The following is a 22656-nucleotide window of genomic DNA, read 5'->3' on the forward strand; positions in this document are numbered from 1 at the left end:
AGCTTCTACTCCCAGTCCTTAGTAGTCAGTCACTTTTTGTACCCTATCAGAAATACGACTTCCACTATAATATTTCAACAACTTTTTTTCATTCAAAAATTAAAATGACAACAACATGTTTGATTAGTTCAGTAAGGAACATGTACTGTACTTACATCTACAGATACCACTGAAACTTGTGGTTTCATATTTTTATCTCTGGAGACTTGTTTTTTAGTATCGACATCTTCTTGGTTGCTTGCCAGCATGTCAGAAAATGCAGTTTTATTGTTCACCAGTTCACTGAATGTTCCTTGAGCTTCAATTTTGCCCTGGAGAGTATTGCATTTGTACATTAATATTGTATCTTGTAATATTTGCATTTGTATATAATAGTGTATCTTCTAAAATTGTTTTTTATATTCTATTCTATTTATTATGTAATTGTATATATATATATATATATATATATATATATATATATATATATATATATATATATATATATATAATAGAAGGAAACATTCCATGAAGGAAAAATATACCTAAAAACAAAGATGATGTGACTTACCAAATGAAAGTGCTGGCAGGTCGACAGACACACAAACGAACACAAACATACACACAAAATTCAAGCTTTCGCAACAAACTGTTGCCTCATCAGGAAAGAGGGAAGGAGAGAGAAAGACGAAAGGATGTGGGTTTTAAGGGAGAGGGTAAGGAGTCATTCCAGTCCCGGGAGCGGAAAGACTTACCTTATGGGGAAAAAAGGACGGGTATACACTCGCACACACACACATATCCATCCACACATATACAGACACAATATATATATATATATATATATATATATTTAAAAAGAAAGATGATGAGACTTACCCAACAAAAGCGCTGGCAGGTCGTATATATATATATATATATATATATATATATATATATATATATATATATATATATATATATGGTTATAATAGAAGGAAACATTCCACGAAGGAAAAATATATCTAAAAACAAAGATGATGTGACTTACCAAATGAAAGTGCTGGCAGGTCGACAGACACACAAACGAACACAAACATACACACAAAATTCAAGCTTTCGCAACAAACTGTTGCCTCATCAGGAAAGAGGGAAGGAGAGGGAAAGACGAAAGGATGTGGGTTTTAAGGGAGAGGGTAAGGAGTCATTCCAGTCCCGGGAGCGGAAAGACTTACCTTAGGGGGAAAAAAGGACGGGTACACACTCGCACACACACACGTGTGCGAGTGTGTACCCGTCCTTTTTTCCCCCTAAGGTAAGTCTTTCCGCTCCCGGGACTGGAATGACTCCTTACCCTCTCCCTTAAAACCCACATCCTTTCGTCTTTCCCTCTCCTTCCCTCTTTCCTGATGAGGCAACAGTTTGTTGCGAAAGCTTGAATTTTGTGTGTATGTTTGTGTTCGTTTGTGTGTCTGTCGACCTGCCAGCACTTTCATTTGGTAAGTCACATCATCTTTGTTTTTAGATATATATATATATATATATATATATATATATATATATATATATATATATATATATATATATATATATAAAAAGATGCTGTAACTTACCAAACGAGAAAGCGCTGGTAGATAGACACAATAAAAAACACACAAACACACACACAAATTTCAAGCTTTCGCAACCCACAGTTGCTTCATCAGGAAAGAGGGAAGGAGAGGGAAAGACGAGAGGATGTGGGTTTTAAGGGAGAGGGTAAGGAGTCATTCCAATCCCGGGAGCGGAAAGACTTACCTTAGGGGGAAAAAAGGACAGGTATACACTCACACACACACACACACACACACACACACACACACACACACACACACATATCCATCCACACATATACAGACACAGGCACACATACGTAAATGCAAAGAGTTTGGGCACAGATGTCAGTCGAGGCGGAAGTACAGAGGCAAAGATGTTGATGAATGACAGGCGATGTACGAGAGGTGGCAACTTGAAATTCATTAACTTATCCATTTGCTGTTGCTACCTCATTTTATTGTGCATCTGGAAACATAAGAACCTCACAAACAGAGCCTTACCCAATGTGAATTAATTTTGACCTATCCCATTAATCTCTGTGGGTGGCAAGATGTATCTGGGCAATTTTTCATTATACAACTCTAATCATCAGACATCACATTTTTTGAAAAGTCCTCCAATGAACCAGACAAATTGTTTATGTAGGTCAAGAAGAGGAAAAGACCAAGCTCCAAACTTTGAGGGACATCACATCTAATGTTTCACCACTGACTTTTTTTTTTCTTTTAGATATGGTTCCATGCATACAACAAGAATCCCTTAAGACAATACCAATTAATTTCCCTAATAAAATTATAAAATCCACAAAATCAGTCCTAGACAGGATTAGAGAAAATGCCCATAGCATTTTTTTTCTTGTTTAGTTCTACCAGAAATAAGCTTTTGACATCATATATTGCTTTCTCTGTAGGTGAGCCCTTATGAAAGTAAAACTGAGCTGTCATTAAAAGGTTAATGTCAGAAAGGCAGTTCCATATTCTGTTGTATTCTATACTCTCAAAAAAAATTTGACAACACAGCTAGGAGGGAGCTGGGTATGTAATTAGATGTCAGTGTCCTATCTGTAATTTTATAAGTGTTACTACTGAATGGTTTAGCCTTTCAGAAAATGTGGCATGACTCATCTACTAATTACAGAGGATTATGGATGTTAGTGTACACACATTACTAGTTTACCTGTTGACGAGGGCAACTTAAGGTCTTAAACTGATAGTATGTTAATCAGCAGAAACAATCTTACATTATTAAGAATAACAATGATGTCAGCTTCCTTCAAGTACTGCAACTGATGAGTAACTAAAACTCTTGTCTTTGTACACAAATATGAACTTATGCATTCCTCAAAAAGTTGCTTTCCAACATGTGTATCAACAGCTGATAAAGGGTCATCCAAGAGGTAAATATCAGCTTTACGGTACACAGCCCTGAAACACAAAACAAACATGTAGAAAAATATATTGTACTGGAGGTTCCATATATTAATGACTTTATCTTTTTCTAATAAACATATACAAAATAAAAGGGTTGCTCCAATATCTAGGGAACATGGAAAAGACTTCTTGTGACTAGATTAAGTCCATTAATTCTTTTCTTGATTGTTCTGTGAGATGTCCGAATGTCAGGAAAATTGATTTGATGGAAACATGGGGTTCAATGGAGTGATCTAAAATATTAGCTACATGAGCATTCATCAAGAAAGGATTACAGCAACTTGGTGCAACTTCATAAACCTCAATATTGTCAAATCTAAAGGAAAATGATAAATAAATTGGAACTACAATCAAATAAAAAAGGTACACACAAATACCAAAAAAACTCTGGATTTCATCTGGCAAAGGAAAGCAGAATCCTTGAGGAGGAAACTAAAATAATCAAGGAGTACACGGAAAAATTTTCCATGGTTCTAGTTATGAGAAACACAGCTGCACAGAAGAAACAGAAACCATCAGTCACAGACACACAAACTCACAGAAAAGCATTAACTGTAGGAAAAACCTCTACATCTACTGGCATGGCAGTGCAAGGAAGTCCACAAAAAAAAATGTGAAATCGATGTTGTCTACTCATCACTGATTCTCGAAAGAGGTCTTAAAGTTTTCCAAATAATTCCAAAGTGCTCAAGAACTTAGGAAATAAGATGAGCTAAGGTATTTACATTACACTGATTGTAGCAAATTGCAGAACAGTGGAAGAACTAGGAGAAAAAATTAATTACACAGCATGCAGGAAAACCGGATAAGAAGTTAAGCTGGAACAACGTGTTTGCAAATGGCAGTAAGATGGATCAGTACTAATAAAACAGCTCCAGCTGAAGAAATTAATCTCAGGATAGATGACTCATTTCTGAAGTTAATACATAGCTACAAATTGTTAGGCAGTGTGATAGACTGATAAGTGACAAGGGAATCACACACTGAAAAAATTGCTCAAAAATAAGCTCTAATACATACTATCTGACCAAAAGAATTTGGACACCTATTAGTGGACATTAACATGGAGGGTGTCCACCCTTCCTCTTTAAGGTAACTTCAACACTGCTGGGGATGCTTACAATGAGGTGTCTGAATACCTGTGGAGAAATGGCAGCCTATTCTTCCTCAAGAGCCAAAACCAGAGAAGGTAGTGATGTTAGACACTGGGGTATGGAGTGAAGTCACACCTCTAACTCATCCCAGTGTTGTTCCATTTGGTTCAGGTCATATCTCAAGAAGTAACTTGAAACATTTAAGCCTGGGTCGAAGCATGTAGAGGAAATGTTGCTGAAGTTTAGAAGTATAGTTGACTAAATACTGGAGGGTTATGTACCTAGTATAACTGTTCATGGTGGGAAGGGCTCTCCAGTCTTTGTAAAGAAATTTCTAAAGAAACAGAGAGTACTGTATAATTATTGTAAAACTAAACTTAGGCATATAATAGATGGAAACAACTGAACTCATTTTGGGTGTATAATACATGAAGACTTCAATAACTACCATAACAGAATTTTATCCAAAGATGTTTCGTAAAACCCAAGGAAATGTTGGTCTTGTGTAAATGCTGTCAGTGACATCCGTGTAAATGTCTACCCGCCCAAAGATGACACAGGAACTGAAAATGAGGGTATCAAACAACAAGAAGAGATGCTGATCTCCATATTCCAATGTTATTTCAAAAGGAACATCAAGGAATACTGCCTCAGTTTGATTACCACACCACTGAAAAGATGAGGGATGTACGTATTAAGAGTAAGTGATGTGGAGAAACATATGAAGTTCCTAAAATTGAACACAGCACTAGGGCCTGATGGAAGTCTTGTAAGATTCTATTTGGAATTTTCTTCTAAGCACCAGTGCCCTGAGACTGTGCTCACGTGTGTGAAATTTGTGCTTGTGTGAATGTGTGTGTGTGTTTCCTACTACAGTAGAAGGACTTATTCAAAAACTTTAATATTTTAGCAGTCTTTTTCATTGCGCCCATCTGCAACTCAGTGCCTAGTCTATGTGGTCAGTAACAATCTATCCTTTCCTTATTGTTATTCCATGCTTAAAGAGACATACTGGGATTATTTCTGTGGTAGCTAAAAGCGGGTATTTCCATTCAAGAATGCATATTAATTTTAACATAAATTGTGTTCCCTTATCTGTCACTCTCAAGCATCATGAATGAGATACCTTTAAAAATAGGTTTTCTAATATATAATACTTCATTTAGCATAGATTCTTATTACATGAATTATAATGTAATATGAGCATGTTTTTGAGGAACGTTGAGGTTGTCACAGTATTTTCTGGTGGCTTGGGAGGAAGAAGTATTACATTGTAGTGTACTTAACAAAGAATAATATTCCTTTATTTTCCACATGTCATGATCTATGCCTTACCTTCTTTCTACACATTTCTTGCTCTTGGAAATGTAACTTGTGACTCCCAGAACTCAATACTCATTATTCTACATCTACACCCATACTCCGCAAGCCACCTGACGGTGTGTGGCGGAGGGTACCTTAAGTACCTCTATCGGTTCTCCCTTCTATTCCAGTCTCGTATTGTTCGTGGAAAGAAGGATTGTCGGTATACCTCTGTGTGGGCTCTAATCTCTCTGATTTTATCCTCATGGTCTCTTCGCGAGATATACGTAGGAGGGAGCAATATACTACTTGACTCTTCGGTGAAGGTATGTTCTCGAAACTTTGACAAAAGCCCGTACCGAGCTACTGAGCGTCTCTCCTGCAGAGTCTTCCACTGGAGTTTATCTATCATCTCCGTAACGCTTTCGTGATTACTGAATGATCCTGTAACGAAGTGCGCTGCTCTCCGTTGGATCTTCTCTATATCTTCTATCAACCCTATCTGGTACGGATCCCACACTGCTGAGCCGTATTCAAGCAGTGGGCAAACAAGCGTACTGTAACCTACTTCCTTTGTTTTCGGATTGCATTTCCTTAGGATTCTTCCAATGAGTCTCAGTCTGGCATCTGCTTTACCGACGCTCAACATTATATGATCATTCCATTTTAAATCACTCCTAATGCGTACTCCCAGATAATTTATGGTATTAACTGCTTCCAGTTGCTGACCTGCTATTTTGTAGCTAAATGATAAAGAATATATCTTTCTGTGTATTCGCAGCACATTACACTTGTCTACATTGAGATTCAATTGCCATTCCCTGCACCATGCGTCAATTCGTTGCAGATCCTCCTGCATTTCAGTACAATTTTCCATTGTTACAACCTCTCGATACACCACAGCATCATCTGCAAAAAGCCTCAGTGAACTTCCGATGTCATCCACCAGGTCATTTATGTATATTGTGAATAGCAACGGTCCTATGACACTCCCCTGCGGCACACCTGAAATCACTCTTACTTCGGAGGACTTCTCTCCATTGAGAATGACATGCTGCGTCCTGTTATCTAGGAACTCCTCAATCCAATCACACAATTGGTCTGATAGTCCATATGCTCTTACTTTGTTCATTAAACAACTGTGGGGAACTGTATCGAACGCCTTGCGGAAGTCAAGAAACACGGCGTCTACCTGGGAACCCGTGTCTATGGCCCTCTGAGTCTCGTGGACGAATAGCGCAAGCTGGGTTTCACATGACTGTCTTTTTCGAAACCCATGCTGATTCCTACAGAGTAGATTTCTAGTCTCCAGAAAAGTCATTATACTCGAACACAATACGTGTTCCAAAATTCTACAACTGATCGACGTTAGAGATATAGGTCTATAGTTCTGTACATCTGTTCGACGTCCCTTCTTGAAAACGGGGATGACCTGTGCCCTTTTCCAATCCTTTGGAACACTACGCTCTTCTAGAGACCTACGGTACACCGCTGCAAGAAGGGGGGCAAGTTCCTTCGCGTACTCTGTGTAAAATTGAACTGGTATCCCATCAGATCCAGAGGCCTTTCCTCTTTTGAGCGATTTTAATTGTTTCTCTATCCCTCTGTCGTCTATTTCAATATCTACCATTTTGTCATCTGTGCAACAATCTAGAGAAGGAACTACAGTGCAATCTTCCTCTGTGAAACAACTTTGGAAAAAGACATTTAGTATTTCGGCCTTTAGTCCGTCATCCTCTGTTTCAGTACCATTTTGGTCACAGAGTGTCTGGACATTTTGTTTTGATCCACCTACCGCTTTGACATAAGACCAAAATTTCTGAGGATTTTCTGCCAAGTCAGTACTTAGAACTTTACTTTCAAATTCATTGAACGCCTCTCGCATAGCCCTCCTCACACTACATTTCGCTTCGCATAATTTTTGTTTGTCTGCAAGGCTTTGGCTATGTTTATGATTGCTGTGAAGTACCCTTTGCTTCCGCAGCAGTTTTCTAACTCGGTTGTTGTACCACGGTGGCTCTTTTCCATCTCTTATGATCTTGCTTGGCACATACTCATCTAACGCATTATGTACGATGGTTTTGAACTTTGTCCACTGATCCTCAACACTATCTGTACTTGAGACAAAACTTTTGTGTTGAGCCGTCAGGGACTCTGAAATCTGCTTTTTGTCACTTTTTCTAAACAGAAAAATCTTCCTACCCTTTTTAATATTCCTATTTACGGCTGAAATCATCGATGCCGTAACCGCTTTATGATGGCCACTTATACCACTTTATATTTATATTTTTGGTATGACTTTAGCTAGTACCTATTCTGGAACCCAAAATTATAACTACTAGCATCAGTAGTTCCTGAATGGTCACAGGGATTACTGTGTTCATTACTGTACCTGTTGCAACTTTCAGATTCAACATCAGAACTGGCAATCTGTATTAATTTCATCACTTGTATCAAAGGTTATTTATAATTATATTATAATATATTATAAATAAACATTAATAACAAAAGTCATGTTTTAAATATATCAGAAAGATTTGTTTATATGAAACATAAGCCACAGTTTCAAACTAACCTTGCTAGGTTAATGCGTGCTCTTTGTCCACCACTTAGTGACACACCACGTTCTCCAACAATTGTTTTGTCTCCTTGTGGAAATAGCTCAAAGTCTCTTGTAAGTGCACATGCTCGAACAACTTCCCGGTACCTTTTAGGCTCATATTCTTGTCCAAAGAGTATATTCTGTCTCACTGTGCCTACAAAGAGCCACGGATCTTGCGATGCATAAGATACATCTCCACCAACTGCCACAGTGCCTCCACTAAGTGGCAATTCTCCAAGAAGGACATGAAGCAGAGAACTCTAAATAGGAGAAAGAACTGTTACACAATTTGTATTCCAGCACTTTAAACATAATATAAATATTGGTCTTGTGAAGCAGGTATGATGTCGTCTGTTATACAAAAAAGAAACGCAAAATGATAACCTAAAATGTATTGGATAATAATTCCTCTGCACTCATATAGCAGAAGTCTGTAACTAAGTGAGAAATATTTTAAAGAGTCGAATAAATACATAGTTATTGGGTTCTCTCTGAATTATGTTAGGTAAAACCCACAACATTCCATTAAGACAAGTGCCAGATGTCTTGTTTGTTTTCGGTGACTGCTGACAAGTGGCAAAGGCCACTGTCCAAGTAGGGGCAGATGTGCATACATGAAGGTGGTGTTATCAGACAGATGACAGCAGCTTGTCGAGAGCCTTATACTGGGGAATGAGATTTTCTGCACAAGCAGATCTCTGTAGCAGGCAGAATGACATTATCTCATAACGTATCCATTTATTGTTATTGATCTTGATGTAAAAAAAATAACTCCTCACCATGCTGCTTTAACATACTTCTTCTTCCCTTTATCTACTTAATATGATCTTCAGAAGTGCCTGAATCTGATGTTTTCTTTTTTTAAGTCTTCATCTCGCATTATTGTACAGTAAATATCACAAATCACTTTTTCTCATTTTCAGCCAGCATTATGACCCATGAGCAATCCCAACAACTGTTCTTAACCGAATTAATAGAAGGAATTGTGCTTCTCCATTTTAGTTTTCATAGGACTCATAATTACATCTCCACTCTAGTCTGTTCTCTGATTCATTTATTTGGTTTCCTGTCTTTGTAATAAGTAAATTCTCAACTTGCCTCTCTCAATTACTCACCACATGTCAAAACTTATAATTCACACTGACTTAAACTTTCCATTTCAGGCAGATTACTTTTGAAAACTTTTCAATTTCCCAAAAGTGCTTCAGGCAGTTTTACTCTTTCCATCTGTTGTCTTCAACTGTCTTACTTTAAAAAAAAAAAAATAAATAAAATAAAATAAATAAATAAATAAATGTTCCCTGTTTTCATTCTTAATTTGCACTTTTTTTTCAGTATGTTGGTAACAGAACCGGGAACACGTTGCGTAAAAGTGTGGCTACCATACATCTGGGATTAGCTTGGATAGTTATAGTTCTTTTAGTTCTGTGCAGGGTAATGTCCAGGGCACCAAAAATGTCGAAGGTTTGAAAATTTTATGACAGGTGAGTTCTTTTTTTAAATTTTTATATATTAGATACATTATGTTCAATATTTTGTTTTTAAACATTCTCTTATGGCTGTCTATCTCTCTTTTCACCTTGGAACAAGTGTTGATGTTGAAGGGAGGCATTTCTACCAGTTCTGCCACAATGTAATTTGGTAACACAAAAAAAGTAATGTGTTTATATTGTTTTTGTGTGTGAAATAAAATGATGAAAAACATGTAGATAAGTTAATCTCTATTTGAGAGTAGGAAAAGGGAGAGAGGTAAACATAGTAAGTGAATATGGATTGGGGGTAAAAAATGAAAGAGGAAGCTGTCTGGTAGAATTTTGCACAGAGCATAACTTAATCATAGCTAACACTTGGTTCAAGAATCATAAAAGAAGGTTGTATACATGGAAGAATCTTGGAGATACTAGAAGGTATCAGATACATTATATAATGGTAAGACAGAGATTTAGGAACCAGGTTTTAAATTGTAAGACATTTCCAGGGGCAGATGTGGACTACTCTGACCACAATCTATTGGTTATGAACTGTAGATTAAAACTGAAGAAACTGCAAAAAGGTGGGATTTAAGGAGATGGGACGTGGATAAACTGACTAAACCAAAGCTTGTACAGAGTTTCAGGGAGAGCATAAGGGAACAGTTGACAGGAATGGGGGAAAGAAATACAGTAGAAGAAGAATGGGTAGCTCTGAGGGATGAAGTAGTGAAGACAGCAGAGGATCAAATAGGTAAAAAGACGAGGGCTAGTAGAAGTCCTTGGGTAACAGAAGAAATATTGAATTTAATTGATGAAAGGAGAAAATATAAAAATGCAGTAAATGAAGCAGGCAAAAAGGAATACAAACGTCTCAAAAATGAGATTGACAGGAAGTGCAAAATGGCTAAGCAGGGATGGCTGGAGGACAAATGTAAGGATGTAAGGGTGTAGAGGCATATCTCACTAGGGGTAAGATAGATACTGCCTACAGGAAAATTAAAGAGACCTTTAGAGGAAAGAGAGCCACTTGTATGAATATCAAGAGCTCAGATGGACACCCACTTCTAAGCAAAGAAGGGAAAGCAGAAAGGTGGAAGGAGTATATAGAGGGCCTATACAAGGGCAATATACTTGAGGACAATATTATGGAAATGGAAGAGGATGTAGATGAAGATCAAATGGGAGATATGATACTGCGTGAAGAGTTTGACAGAGCACTGAAAGACCTAAATCGAAACAAAGCCCCCGGAGTAGACAACATTCCATTAGAACTACTGACGGCCTTAGGAGAGCCAGGCCTAACAATACTCTACCATCTGTTGAGCAAGATGTATGAGACAGGCGAAATACCCTCAGACTTCAAGACGAATATGATAACTCCAATCACAAAGAAAGCAGGCGTGTTGACAGATGTGAAAATTATCGAACTATGAGTTTAATAAGCCACGGCTGCAAAATAATAACACAAATTCTTTACAGATGAATGGAAAAACTGGTAGAAGACAACCTTGGGGAAGATCAGTTTGGATTCCGTAGAAATGTTGGAACATGTGAGGCAATACTGACCTTGCAACTTATCTTAAAAGAAAGATTAAGGAAACGCAAACCTACGTTTCTAGAATTTGTAGACTTAAAGAAAGATTTGACAATGTTGACTGGAATACTCTCTTTCAAATTCTAAATGTGGCAGGGGTAACATATAGGGAGCAAAAGGCTATTTACAACTTGTACAGAAACCAGATGGCAGCTATAAGAGTCGAGGAGCACAAAAGGGAAGCAGCGGTTGGGAAGGGAGTGAGACAGGGTTGTAGCCTCTCCCCGATGTTATTCAATCTGTATATTGAGCAAGCAGTAAAGGAAACAAATGAAAAATTCGGAGTAGGTATTAAAATCCACGGAGAAGAAATAAAAACTTTGAGGTTCGCCAATGACATTGTAATTCTGTCAGAGGCAGCAAAGGACTTGGAAGAACAGTTGACGAAATTGACAGTGTCTTGAAAGGAGGATATAAGATGACCATCAACAAAAGCAAAACGAGGATAATGGAATGTAGTCAAATTAAGTCGGGTGATGCAGAGGGAATTACGTTAGGAAATGAGACACTTAAAGTAGTAAAGGAATTTTGCTATTTGGGGAACAAAATAACTGATGATGGTCGAAGTAGAGAGGATATAAAATGTAGACTGGCAACGGCAAGGAAAGTGTTTCTGAAGAAGAGAAATTTGTTAAAATCGAGTATAGATTTAAGTGTCAGGAAGTCGTTTCTGAAAGTATTTGTATGGAGTGTAGCCATGTATGGAAGTGAAATGTGCACGATAAATAGTTTGGACAAGAAGAGAATAGAAGCTTTCAAAATGTGGTGCTACAGAAGAATGCTGAAGATTAGATTGGTAGATCACATAACTAATGAGGAGGTATTGAATAGAATTGGAGAGAAGAGGAGTTTGTGGCACAACTTAGCAAGAAGAAGGGACCGGTTGGTAGGACATGTTCTGAGGCATCAAGGGATCACAAATTTAGCATTGGAGGGCAGCATGGAGGATAAAAATTGTAGAGGGAGACCAAGAGATGAATACACTAAGCAGATTCAGAAGGATGTAGGTTGCAATAAGTACTGGGAGATGAAGAAGCTTGCACAGGATAGAGTAGCATGGAGAGCTGCATCAAACCAGTCTCAGGACTGAAGACCACAACAGCAACAACAACATTCAGTTTTTGTCTCGCTGTTTAGCAATGGGCAAAAGGAAGTGTGTGTTTAATGTTAACCTGCAACAGAAAAAAAATTTTGAAAGTATGTAATGGCAGTAACATTGCAGTTCTAGTGTGCTGCTAAAGGGGCTACATCTACATGCCGCATTGCTAGATGTAACCTCAGTTTCAAAACATCAGACTGCACATCCAACTTGTTAAAAAGTTATATTACCCAAAATTTTCATCTGCCAGAATAAAAACAGAGGTAGTTATTGTAAACATTATTTTGCCATTTGTATTTGATAATGTGTTGCATTCTCTGGAAAACATCAATTATGTAATAGTTATGATGGATACCTCAAACAGAAGTGAAGTAAAACTTTTTCTCGTTGCTGTAAGATATTTCAGTCTGGAAGAGCAAATTCAGGTTAAACTTTTAAAGTTCAATGAAGTGTCAGGTGAAGGAGTTCAAATTTTGACTCAGAATCCTTTTCCACCTGATAAGAAATAAAAACTTGAAGAAAAAATTGTTTGTTGTAATGCTGATAACAATTATGTGGAACATTTGGGCTGCAGGAAGGTGTAAACTTTTTCAGCATCTTCTGTTAAACATTTGCTAAATGTTAAAATTAATTCAGAATCTTCTTGTTGTGAAGTTTTCCATGCATTTAAAACAAACAAACCATTTATGAAAAAAGTCATGTCAAGTGGAAAATACAACTGAATAATTAAAGTTTAATGTTTTAGTAAACTGCTAGATACTGTTGTGGCATAGACGGCCCTAAATATCGATATTTTTTCAGTGCGTAAGTGTGCTATCTTTGAGGAGAGGGCTTTGGGCAGGATGTTGGACGCTAACAGCAGTTAGCCTCCGGACTTGTATCTGTGTAGAAGCTAAGTGTGAATAAATCTGTATCTGAGAGAATTCTAGTTGTTTACCTACAACTATTCCATATTCCCTCACTGATGATCCCGTTTTTTGTGTAATACGCATCCGAGTTACCGCCCGAAGGTTATTTACGCACCTACCGCGTCGGGTTTCTCCGCGATCGCGAGGGCCTTTGTTCAGCTCCAGACAATGGCCTTTCAGCACTCACTGCCGCCCGGATTTCAGCAACATCTCTCCAGCACTCCTGCCGTCATAGTGGACATGCCGCAAGAATCTTCGGAATCCTTCAGCCAGAACATGCAGTGGAATTCATCTAGTGCCGCCAGTTTCTTCCAACCGGCAACAGTCGTGGACTCTGGCTTTGTTAGCCTAGACCTTCCCACGTGTTCTCCACAGAGTGTTGGTCGGAACATTCCTACTCCTGTGTCAAACGCACAATTCAATACAGTTCGTGGCGTTGAGTGAGGTTTTGCTACTTTGGAAAATCCAGTAGTAAATTCAAACTCGAACCAGTTCCCGCCACGTGTGTATCCTTCCACGCCGGCTAGTCAACAGGTGTTCAATGCTCGCCAAACAGCAAATATCACACCGAGTGTGCATCCTAGTGGACGTGTGTGGGATCCTTGTGTTGCTTCTAATCAAGTCAACAATTCTGTGCTGGACAGTAATTACTCCGACATCTACAACCAGCCCCACCACTCATGGTTGAGTGAATACTGTGTGCATAACGGACATTCACCGGCGTACTTAAGCACTTGTGGCTTCTCTCCAAGCTACCACGTCAATGAGAATGCACATTTTGACTACAATCCTCACACCGTTCGAGCGTCCGTCGCTTCTCAGCCAACCCCCCGGCGTCAAGTGAATTTCGCAATTCCCGCATTACGGGACGCCAATAATTCGGACTCGCAATCTTCTGCATGCTCTACTCCCGTCCGAAGTAATAGGCGCACCTCCGCAGTGACTGCAGAGCCGAATCTGCCGAAATTACCAGACTTCAAACCCGCTCACCCGGAGTTCTGGTTTAACCTGGTTCAGCAAACATTCAATGTCTGTGCTTTGGACGACAACGCACACTTCGCCTGCCTCATGAACTATCTTCACGACCGCGTCGATTTAATTTACGATCTGGTCAAAGCACCCCCCCCCCCCCCCCTTGCAGGGAAGTATGCTGTGGCGAAACAGACGATACTGGAGCGCGTCTCTAAAACCAGGACAGAAAATGTGCGACAGCTCATCTACGAAGAGCGTCTCGGCTACAGGTCTCCGTCCCAGCTGTGGCAGTGCATCTGTCTTCTCGTCGATGAGCAAGTTATGCCTGATGACATGCTCACAGAAATCTGGACTGAAAAGCTGCCTTTGCCTGTCCAGACTGCAATCTCTGCGTATGAAGATAGGCCAGTAAATGATCGTTTACGTGCCGCCGACAGAGCATACTCCGTCAGGCAACGTGAGCTCCGTGCACTGCATTCTGGACGTGACCACACTAAGACACTTTCTGATGCCACGCTCTTGTCTGGTGCTGCTAATAACAAGTTCGTTAAACTAGCCGCCCTGCCTGCACCTTCAACTCCCTGCAACGACAGTGCATCGGCCTCTGTGGAAGACTCTGGGGCACATACTCTGTCACCTAGCAACTACCCACAGGAGCACAGGCCCGCCCAACCTTACTGTTTCTTCCACGCAAGATTCGGGGAGCAAGCTCGCAAATGCCAGTCACCGTGTTCTTACCCAAACTCCAACCGCAGGAAGGCGATGTAAACAACGGGCACCATCCCACGTTGCACTCCGTTTCGGACAACAACAGTAAGTGTGGTCGAGTCTATGTTCGCGATTTACGATCAGGTGTATGTTTTCTGGTAGACACTGGTGCAGACATCTCTTTGCTGTCGGTTCGCCTAGCAACCAATAATGTGCAACCACACAAAACAGTACTTCATGCAGTGAACTTGTCTACCCTACAGTGTTCAGGTTCCACTTTGTATACAGTGAAACTTTCGCCCGAGTGCAAGCTGGAGTGGACGTTTCTAGTGTCAACAATTGAAGAACCTATTCTCGGAATTGATTTCCTCAAGCACTATCACTTGTCACTAGATTTTGTGCAAAATACAGTGTTTTACCCCCCCCCCCCCCCCTAACAAACATGTTCCTTTCGCTCCGCCGAGTGACAGTTCGGCTAACACCAAACATGTGTGCTGTGCTAAGAAGTGTGTAAACCTATCCTTGGAGCTGCAATCTTGGACAAACAAGTGGCTAGTGGAGTGCGCCAAGTCTTCGAAGTTGTGGATGGAACGTTGGGAAATGCTGCTGCATCTCCGCGACATACAAACCGAGTTGGCCTCCACACAACAACGCCTCGCAGCACTACAAGCAGACGACTCGTCGGCTACAGACAAGGTCAGTCCGTGCCAATCTGGTGTTCCCATGCCCGCGCACATTAACGACAATGTTGTGAACTCTGTAAACTGTGTCAGCACCCCCTTTTGTAATGATAGGGTATGCCCGAGTGCTCATGCTCCTTGCGTTCCGAATGGACAATTAACTTGCCAAGCTCGTGGCAATGAACTACGGCCATCTGCTGTCCGGCCACGCCCACTCGTGCCTACAGCGCACGGAGCGGCACGGCCCGCTACCAAGAACCAGTGTACCAACCTCGCCCATGTTAACACGTGTGTGGCCTTTACGCAGCCTACGAGCGGGTGGCACACCTGTACTTCCGTGCCCTCAGTGCCACAGCTTGGCCCGTCCGCCACTGCCTGCTCCGCTTCACGGACATCTGACTGTCGTGCCACGCCATGTATTGCAGTAGTCACTAACAGCACAGTTCATCGGTTACGTCTAACCGATGGGCCGCCCATATCGCAACGCCCACGCCACCTCAAGCCAGAATTTATGAAAATTGCAAAAGAACAATTGGATGATCTATTACAAAGGGAATAATTGAACCTTCTTCCGGTTGCTGGGCTAGTCCTATCCTGTTTGACCAAAAGAAAGACGGTACTTGGCGTATGGTCGGAGACTATAGGCATTTAAATGCCCGCACCATCATTGATAAATATCCGGTCCCACACATTGCAGACTTCAATCATGTGCTCACAGGTGCAAAGTACTTCTCTGTTTTGGACTGTAAGCACGCATTTCATCAGATTCCTATGGCTCCGGAGGATATTGAAAAGACTGCCATAACCACTCCCTTTGGGGTGTTCCAATACAAATTTATGCCGTTTGGGTTGAAAAATTCCCCCCAAACGAGGCAGCGTTTCATCAGTCAAACTTTATCCCATCTAGACTTTTGTTTCGTATACGTGTACGATATATTGGTTTTTGCTTCTACTTTGGAACAGAGCGAGGAGCGTGTTCAAGTCGTGACAGATATTTTAGCGGCTGCTGGTATTGAACTGAACAAAAAAAAAGACTCAATTGCACCAGTCATCCGTCACATTCTGAAGTTATGTTGTGTCATCGGACGGTCTGACACCACTGCAGGACAAGATCAAGCCTGTTGTCAAGATGCTACACCCTCAGACCTATAGGGAATTACGCAGGTTCATCGGAACAGTTAATTATTACCGAAAACATTTGCCAGCCGCTTCTGTGGTGCAGGCTCCTCTCACAGATGCTCTCGCTGGCCCACAAACTTCTGGCACCTGCCAGGTACCACGGACACCAGACATGGACAAGGCATTTAACGAACTCGAACAGCTGTTGGCCTCCGCTGTTACTATCGCTCACCCACGTGCGGACGCCACAATGTTTATCACTACTGACGCTAGTGACAATGCTATCGGCGCAGTACTGAGTCAGACATACAACGATGTTACGATCCCCCTGCAGTTTTTCTCAAAAAAGCTCAACAACGCGCAGAAGAAATACTCAGCATTCGACAGAGAATTACTTGCAGTTTACGAGGCCATAAGACACTTCAGAACTGATGTTGAGGGACGAGATTTCTATGTGCTCACTGATAACAAGCCGTTGGTTCCTGCCATAAAAAATCCTGCGGCTGATCCACCCCCATGACGCTTTCGTCACATCAATTACATCTTGCAATTTACAAATGACATTCGCTACATCCGAGAAGCGGACAATGTGGTTGCCGATTTTCTCTCGCGTGTTGGTGCTGTCACAACCTTAATTGACCTAACGGACCTACCTCGGTTGCAATCGGCAGAACCCGATACCATGCAGTTAATTTCGGACCACAGCTCCTCCCTCCAACCGGTACGCTCTACTTTCCCTGGCATATCTGACTTAGTGTGGTGTGATGAATCGACTGGTATGTTGTGGCCATTCATTCCTAAGCCCCTTCAACGCCAGGTCTTTGACAAACTACACCCCGGTGTCAAAGCTTCCACCCGTCTGGTAGCTGAATGGTTTGTCTGGAGAGACACGCACCGTGACTGTCAGTCTTGGGCAAGGGCATGCATGGTGTGTCAACAGAACAAAGTTTCCAGGCACACTTCCCCACCCCTTGGCTGTTTTGCCCAACCACCAGGCCGGTTTCACCATGTTCATGTCGACCTCGTAGGCCCTTTGCCCCCCTCCGAGGGTTTCCGTTACTTGTTCACAGCTATTGACAGGATGACTCGGTGGGCTGAGGCTGTGCCTATTCCGAACATTACCTCTGAGACAGTAAGTCGAGTATTCTTAGATTCGCGGATCTCTAGATTTGGCTCACCTGTTTACCTCACCACTGACCAGGGGCAACAATTCGAGTCTTCAGTTTTCTCTGACTTATGTAAAATGTGTGGTATTGTCAAAACTCATACTTCTGCATACCACCCCCAAAGCAATGGGCTTGTCGAGCGATGGCATCGCACCTTAAAGTCTGCCCTGCGTTGCCATGACTCAGTATGGACAGAGGCACTGCCCTTCGTGCTTCTTGGCCTTCGTGCGACTTTCAAGGAAGACCTCAAGGGTTCCGTAGCTGAGTTTGTGTATGGCTGACCTCTGGTTTTGCCTGGAGAATTAGTCACTCCGTCTCCACTTCCACGGCCCTCTGAACTCCCTTCACTTCCCGAGCGGGTGCGCTTGCACTGCAGCAAAATTCAGCTGCCACCTCCGCGCGTGTACGTACCGCACACACTAGACTCTTGTGAGTACGTGTTTCTCAGAGACGACTCAACCGAGTGAAACCAGCTTTCATTGAGCCTCAGGTGAACCTCCCTGATTCTGCCCCTATTTCTCCCACTCCTGCTTCGAGCGGCCATCCATCTTCCCACACCATGCATTTGGGTATCGATTCTCCACAGTGTGTTTCTCTGCCGAGCACTGCTCCTTCTCCGCGTTCATCTAATTCGAGTGGCCAATCTTTTCGGGGCTTCACTCCTCATAGCCCTCGCAGTCGAACTGCCAACCACTCGGATTCTACCATTGTGTTGCCATCTTCGTGTGGCAGCTCTTTGTCACGCCGTTCAAGCCACGCTGGCTCCTCGTTGCCTTCGGTCACGTTCCCTCGTCTGTCAGCTGATCGCCCGAGGTTGTCTGCTGCGCAGTCCAGTGCACCTGCCACCCCCCTCTTAGCAGATGCTTCCCCCTGCCATGGCTTTCCCACACCTCCCTGCCTCCCTACTATTGCTCGTATAGGTGCCACCCGAGAATTCACAACACATGTACACCCTGATGACATACATAAATTATCTGTTGTCGTAGATGGCGATACGGTGTGTGTGGTACTCGTGTGTGACAATGTTGAGAGAGGAAGTGCAGAATCTCGTGTGGTGCGCCGCTTTAAATTGAGCAGAAGTGCTGCGTGTGGCAATTTGCGTGCCTTTGTTAGGCCTTCTGGCAAGGTGATTCTCCGCCTGCCGGCTGACAAAGTGCTACACCTCCACTCCAGGACGGGACGTCGTCTTCAGCCGCCGGCGTCGCTTGCTGACTTCGCCGTCAACGTACCGGGTTTCACCCCCTGCTCTCCTACCAGTCGACCGCTTCCGCCTGACGCAGAAGAACTGTGCGTTACCTTCCTAACTTCTCACACCCCCCCCCCCCCCCCATTCACAGGGACGTACTCCATACTGTAGGTGGGGGGGGGGGGGGGGGGGGGCTATGTGGCGTAGAGCGCCATAAATATCTATATTTGTTCAGTGCGTAAGTGTACTATCTTTGAGGAGAGGGCTTTGGGCAGGATGTTGGACGCTAATGGCAGTTAGCCTCCGGACTTGTATCTGTGTAGAAGCTAAGTGTGAATAAATCTGTATCTGAGAGAATTCTAGTTGTTTACCTACAACTATTCCATATTCCCTCACTGTGATTGAAATTGGATTTTCACTTAAAATGACGATCTTCTAACTGTCTTAAAGTACTGTATGGGACTTCGTCTTTCAAATGATGTATTGCTTGTGGTTGTATTTCGAATGTAATCATATTAATGTATCAGTTTTCTGAGTTGGTACACCCAGTTTTTGTCATGGAAAACTATTATGGCTACCTGGAAAACTGTCAATCTTTCATCACGATTTCAAGACTGCTACTTTCAAGTGATTAGTTTGTGTGGTATGTGACATAATTCTGGAAAATATGCTCTCTTGTTCTCTGTTTATATCTTTGACTACAGTGTTCATTTATATGTGGTGAATACAATTGTTATATTCACACTTAAAGTTTGTATTTTTATCTGATGATTGCATGATGAGAAAGCTCTTGTAGATGCAGGAAGTGAAATTAGTGCAGTTTCAGAAACATTTTTAACTATATATAGAGTATGAGGTTATGGATATACCTTTGTGCAGATAAAAAATTGCAGGAGCAACACATAGAAAAAAAAAATTTGAGTCATCAAACAATATGACGCAATACCATTATTTCAATTTTGACAGTACATGTATGAGGATAAACTGTAAAAAAATTAGCTCTTTAGTTAGAACAGATTCTGAAAAAGATACCTTTATACCACATAAATTTTACATTGGGAAGTTGTCAATTCCATTACCGCTTAAGAAATTTCAGAAATATGTCCTGGTTGAACCCATAAAAATGGTAATATGTCCTGGGTTGGACCCTAAAAAAATTCATTAAACTTAGTAAAAGGTACAGTGTTCCTTTCTTAAGGGACAACCTTGGCAGAAACTTAACAAGAACTTTACAGAACAATAACAAATATTTCCAAGCAATGGGTTTGGTGAAACCAAGATCAAGTAAGAAAACTGTTGCCAAAGTCAACCATGAGGGAAAAATGGAAGGCAAAAATGAATGTCTCGTGTGCTAAACTGGTGCCAACAACATCACAAGAAACAAGACACAAAATTGTTTCAGCAAGTCTGACAAAATTCTTATAAGTTAATAAATCTCAGAACACAGTAACTGCAATGCTACCTCATAGGTATGACTTAATATACAATTTCAAACAATGGAAAATCCAGGATGGAATGTAACAATATTAAGAGAAGGAAAGTTGCTACTCACCATGTAGTGGAGATGCCGAGTCACAGATATGCTCAACAAAAAGACTCTCACAATTATAGCTTTCGGCCATTTACACACCTAATAAGTACCTCCCTCTGCCATGGAGAACTCTCTAAATTCTTGAAAATCACTGAAATTCTACCAGTGTATAAGAAAGGAATAAAAATTGACACAAAAAACAACAACATAACCTATTCAACAACCTACAGAATGGTTTTACAAAAGGAAGATCTACTGTAACAGCAGTAGCAAATATTATACATGAAACATTGAACAAGCTGGAGAAATGAGACAAGGTAACTGGCACTTTTCTAGGTATTAGTAAAGCTTCTGATACGATACTGTGAATCGTACCATTTTATTGCATAAATTAGAACAACATGGGATGAAAGGAGCAGCCTTAAAATCACTTACTTGCTATTTAACAGATAGGAAACAGTCTGTCAAGCTAATTTATAAAAGGATCGAATAGTTGTATACAACTAAATCAATCTACAGGACGCTTCAATGCGGTATGCTTCAAGAAAGTACATTAGTACCTTTACTGTTTCTTGTGTTGTTAATTATTTAACTGAAACCCAAAACTGTAAAGTCACAAGCTACGCAGATGAGACATCCTGTGTCAGCTGGGGCAGTGATATGCAAACTGTTGCCAACAGTAGTGAAATCATTTACAACATTTTTCATCTTACCTTGTTGTAAATAACAACATTAAGGAAAAGATAGACTTCTGCTCAACATAAAGTTGACACACCGAGTTGTGGATAGGCACAACAACAAGATGCTTACACATTAACTTTCGCCAAAGCCTTCTTCAGAAAAGGAAACACACTCTCACTCTCACTCTCTCTCTCTCTCTCTCTCTCTCTCTCTCTCACACACACACACACACACACACACACACACACACACACACACACACACACACAGATTCATTCACTTATGCAAGTACACTTAATGCACCATGACCAGCATCTCCTGCAGCTTAGGCCAGACTGCAACTGTCATGTAGAACGGAAGCAATAATCTGGAGGGGATGGGGAAGGGGAAGGGATAGCAGGATGTGGATAGGAGAAGAGAAGAGAGTTGTCTGGCACAGCACGCAGGGACTGGACTGCCAACAGGCGCAGCTCCTGGAGGCTGCGATGCAGGGAGGACGGGACGCGGGTGAGGGTGAGGGTGAGGGGTGGGGAGGACGAGAAGCAAAAAAAGAAAGGAGCAGTGAAGGGGAAAGACAGGTGGGTGCTGACAGAACACAGCACACACAGAGGCTTACTGCAAATAAGCTACTTGTAAATAAAGAGAACACAACAACAATGCAATTCCTGCTTAAATATAAATGTTAGACCTTTCACACCTCCACTGCCACTTAGTTATACATTTTTTGTATTATTGTGGATGAACACCTGTCATGGGAAGACACAGATCATATCTGTCAGAAAATCAGCACCACACGAATATGTATTTACTGAAATGGGCTGCAGCCTTCCTGGGCCACGACACCTTAAGGCAAGTATATTTCGGTCTGATACATCCACAGGACTTGGAAGAGCAGTTGAACGGAACGGACAGTGTCTTGAAAGGAGGATATAAGATGAACATCAACAAAAGCAAAACGAGGATAATGGAATGCAGTCGAATTAAGGCGGGTGATGCTGAGGGAATTAGATTAGGAAATGAGACACTTAAAGTAGTAAACGAGTTTTGCTATTTGGGGAGCAAAATAACTGATGATGGCCGAAGTAGAGAGGATATCAGACGTAGACTGGCAATAGAAAGGAAAGCGTTTCTGAAGAAGAGAAATTTGTTAACATCGAGTATAGATTTAAGTGTCAGGAAGTCGTCTCTGAAAGTATTTGTATGGAGTGTAGCCATGTATGGAAGTGAAACATGGACGATAAATAGTTTGCACAAGAAGAGAATAGAAGCTTTCGAAATGTGGTGCTACAGAAGAATGCTGAAGCTTAGATGGGTAGCTCACATAACTAATGAGAAGGTATTGAATAGAATTGGGGAGAAGAGGAGTTTGTGGCACAACTTGACTAGAAGAAGGGAGCGGTTGGTAGGACCTGTTCTGAGGCATCAAGGGATCACCAATTTAGTATTGGAAGGCAGTGTAGAGGGTAAAAATCGTAGAGGGAGACCACGGATGAATACACCAATCAGATTCAGAAGGATATAGGTTGCAGTAGGTCCTGGGAGATGAAGAAGCTTGCAC

General features: G+C 41.4%; 1 protein-coding gene across 1 annotated transcript in view; it reads right to left on the reverse strand.

The window, feature by feature from the left end:
* LOC126163184 (ATP-binding cassette sub-family C member 4-like) overlaps positions 1–22656 on the reverse strand; it is a 293006-nt gene that overhangs the window by 106234 nt on the left and 164116 nt on the right. Inside the window, exons 10-12 of the mRNA XM_049920135.1 lie at positions 7956–8242; positions 2795–2978; positions 156–311 (exon numbers count right to left, since the gene is read on the reverse strand). Coding sequence (XP_049776092.1) covers positions 156–311; positions 2795–2978; positions 7956–8242 — 627 coding nt within the window. The remainder of the gene's footprint in view (positions 1–155; positions 312–2794; positions 2979–7955; positions 8243–22656) is intronic.

This window comes from Schistocerca cancellata, chromosome 2, assembly GCF_023864275.1.
Source record: "Schistocerca cancellata isolate TAMUIC-IGC-003103 chromosome 2, iqSchCanc2.1, whole genome shotgun sequence".
In the NCBI taxonomy this organism is placed as follows: Eukaryota; Metazoa; Arthropoda; class Insecta; order Orthoptera; family Acrididae; genus Schistocerca; species Schistocerca cancellata.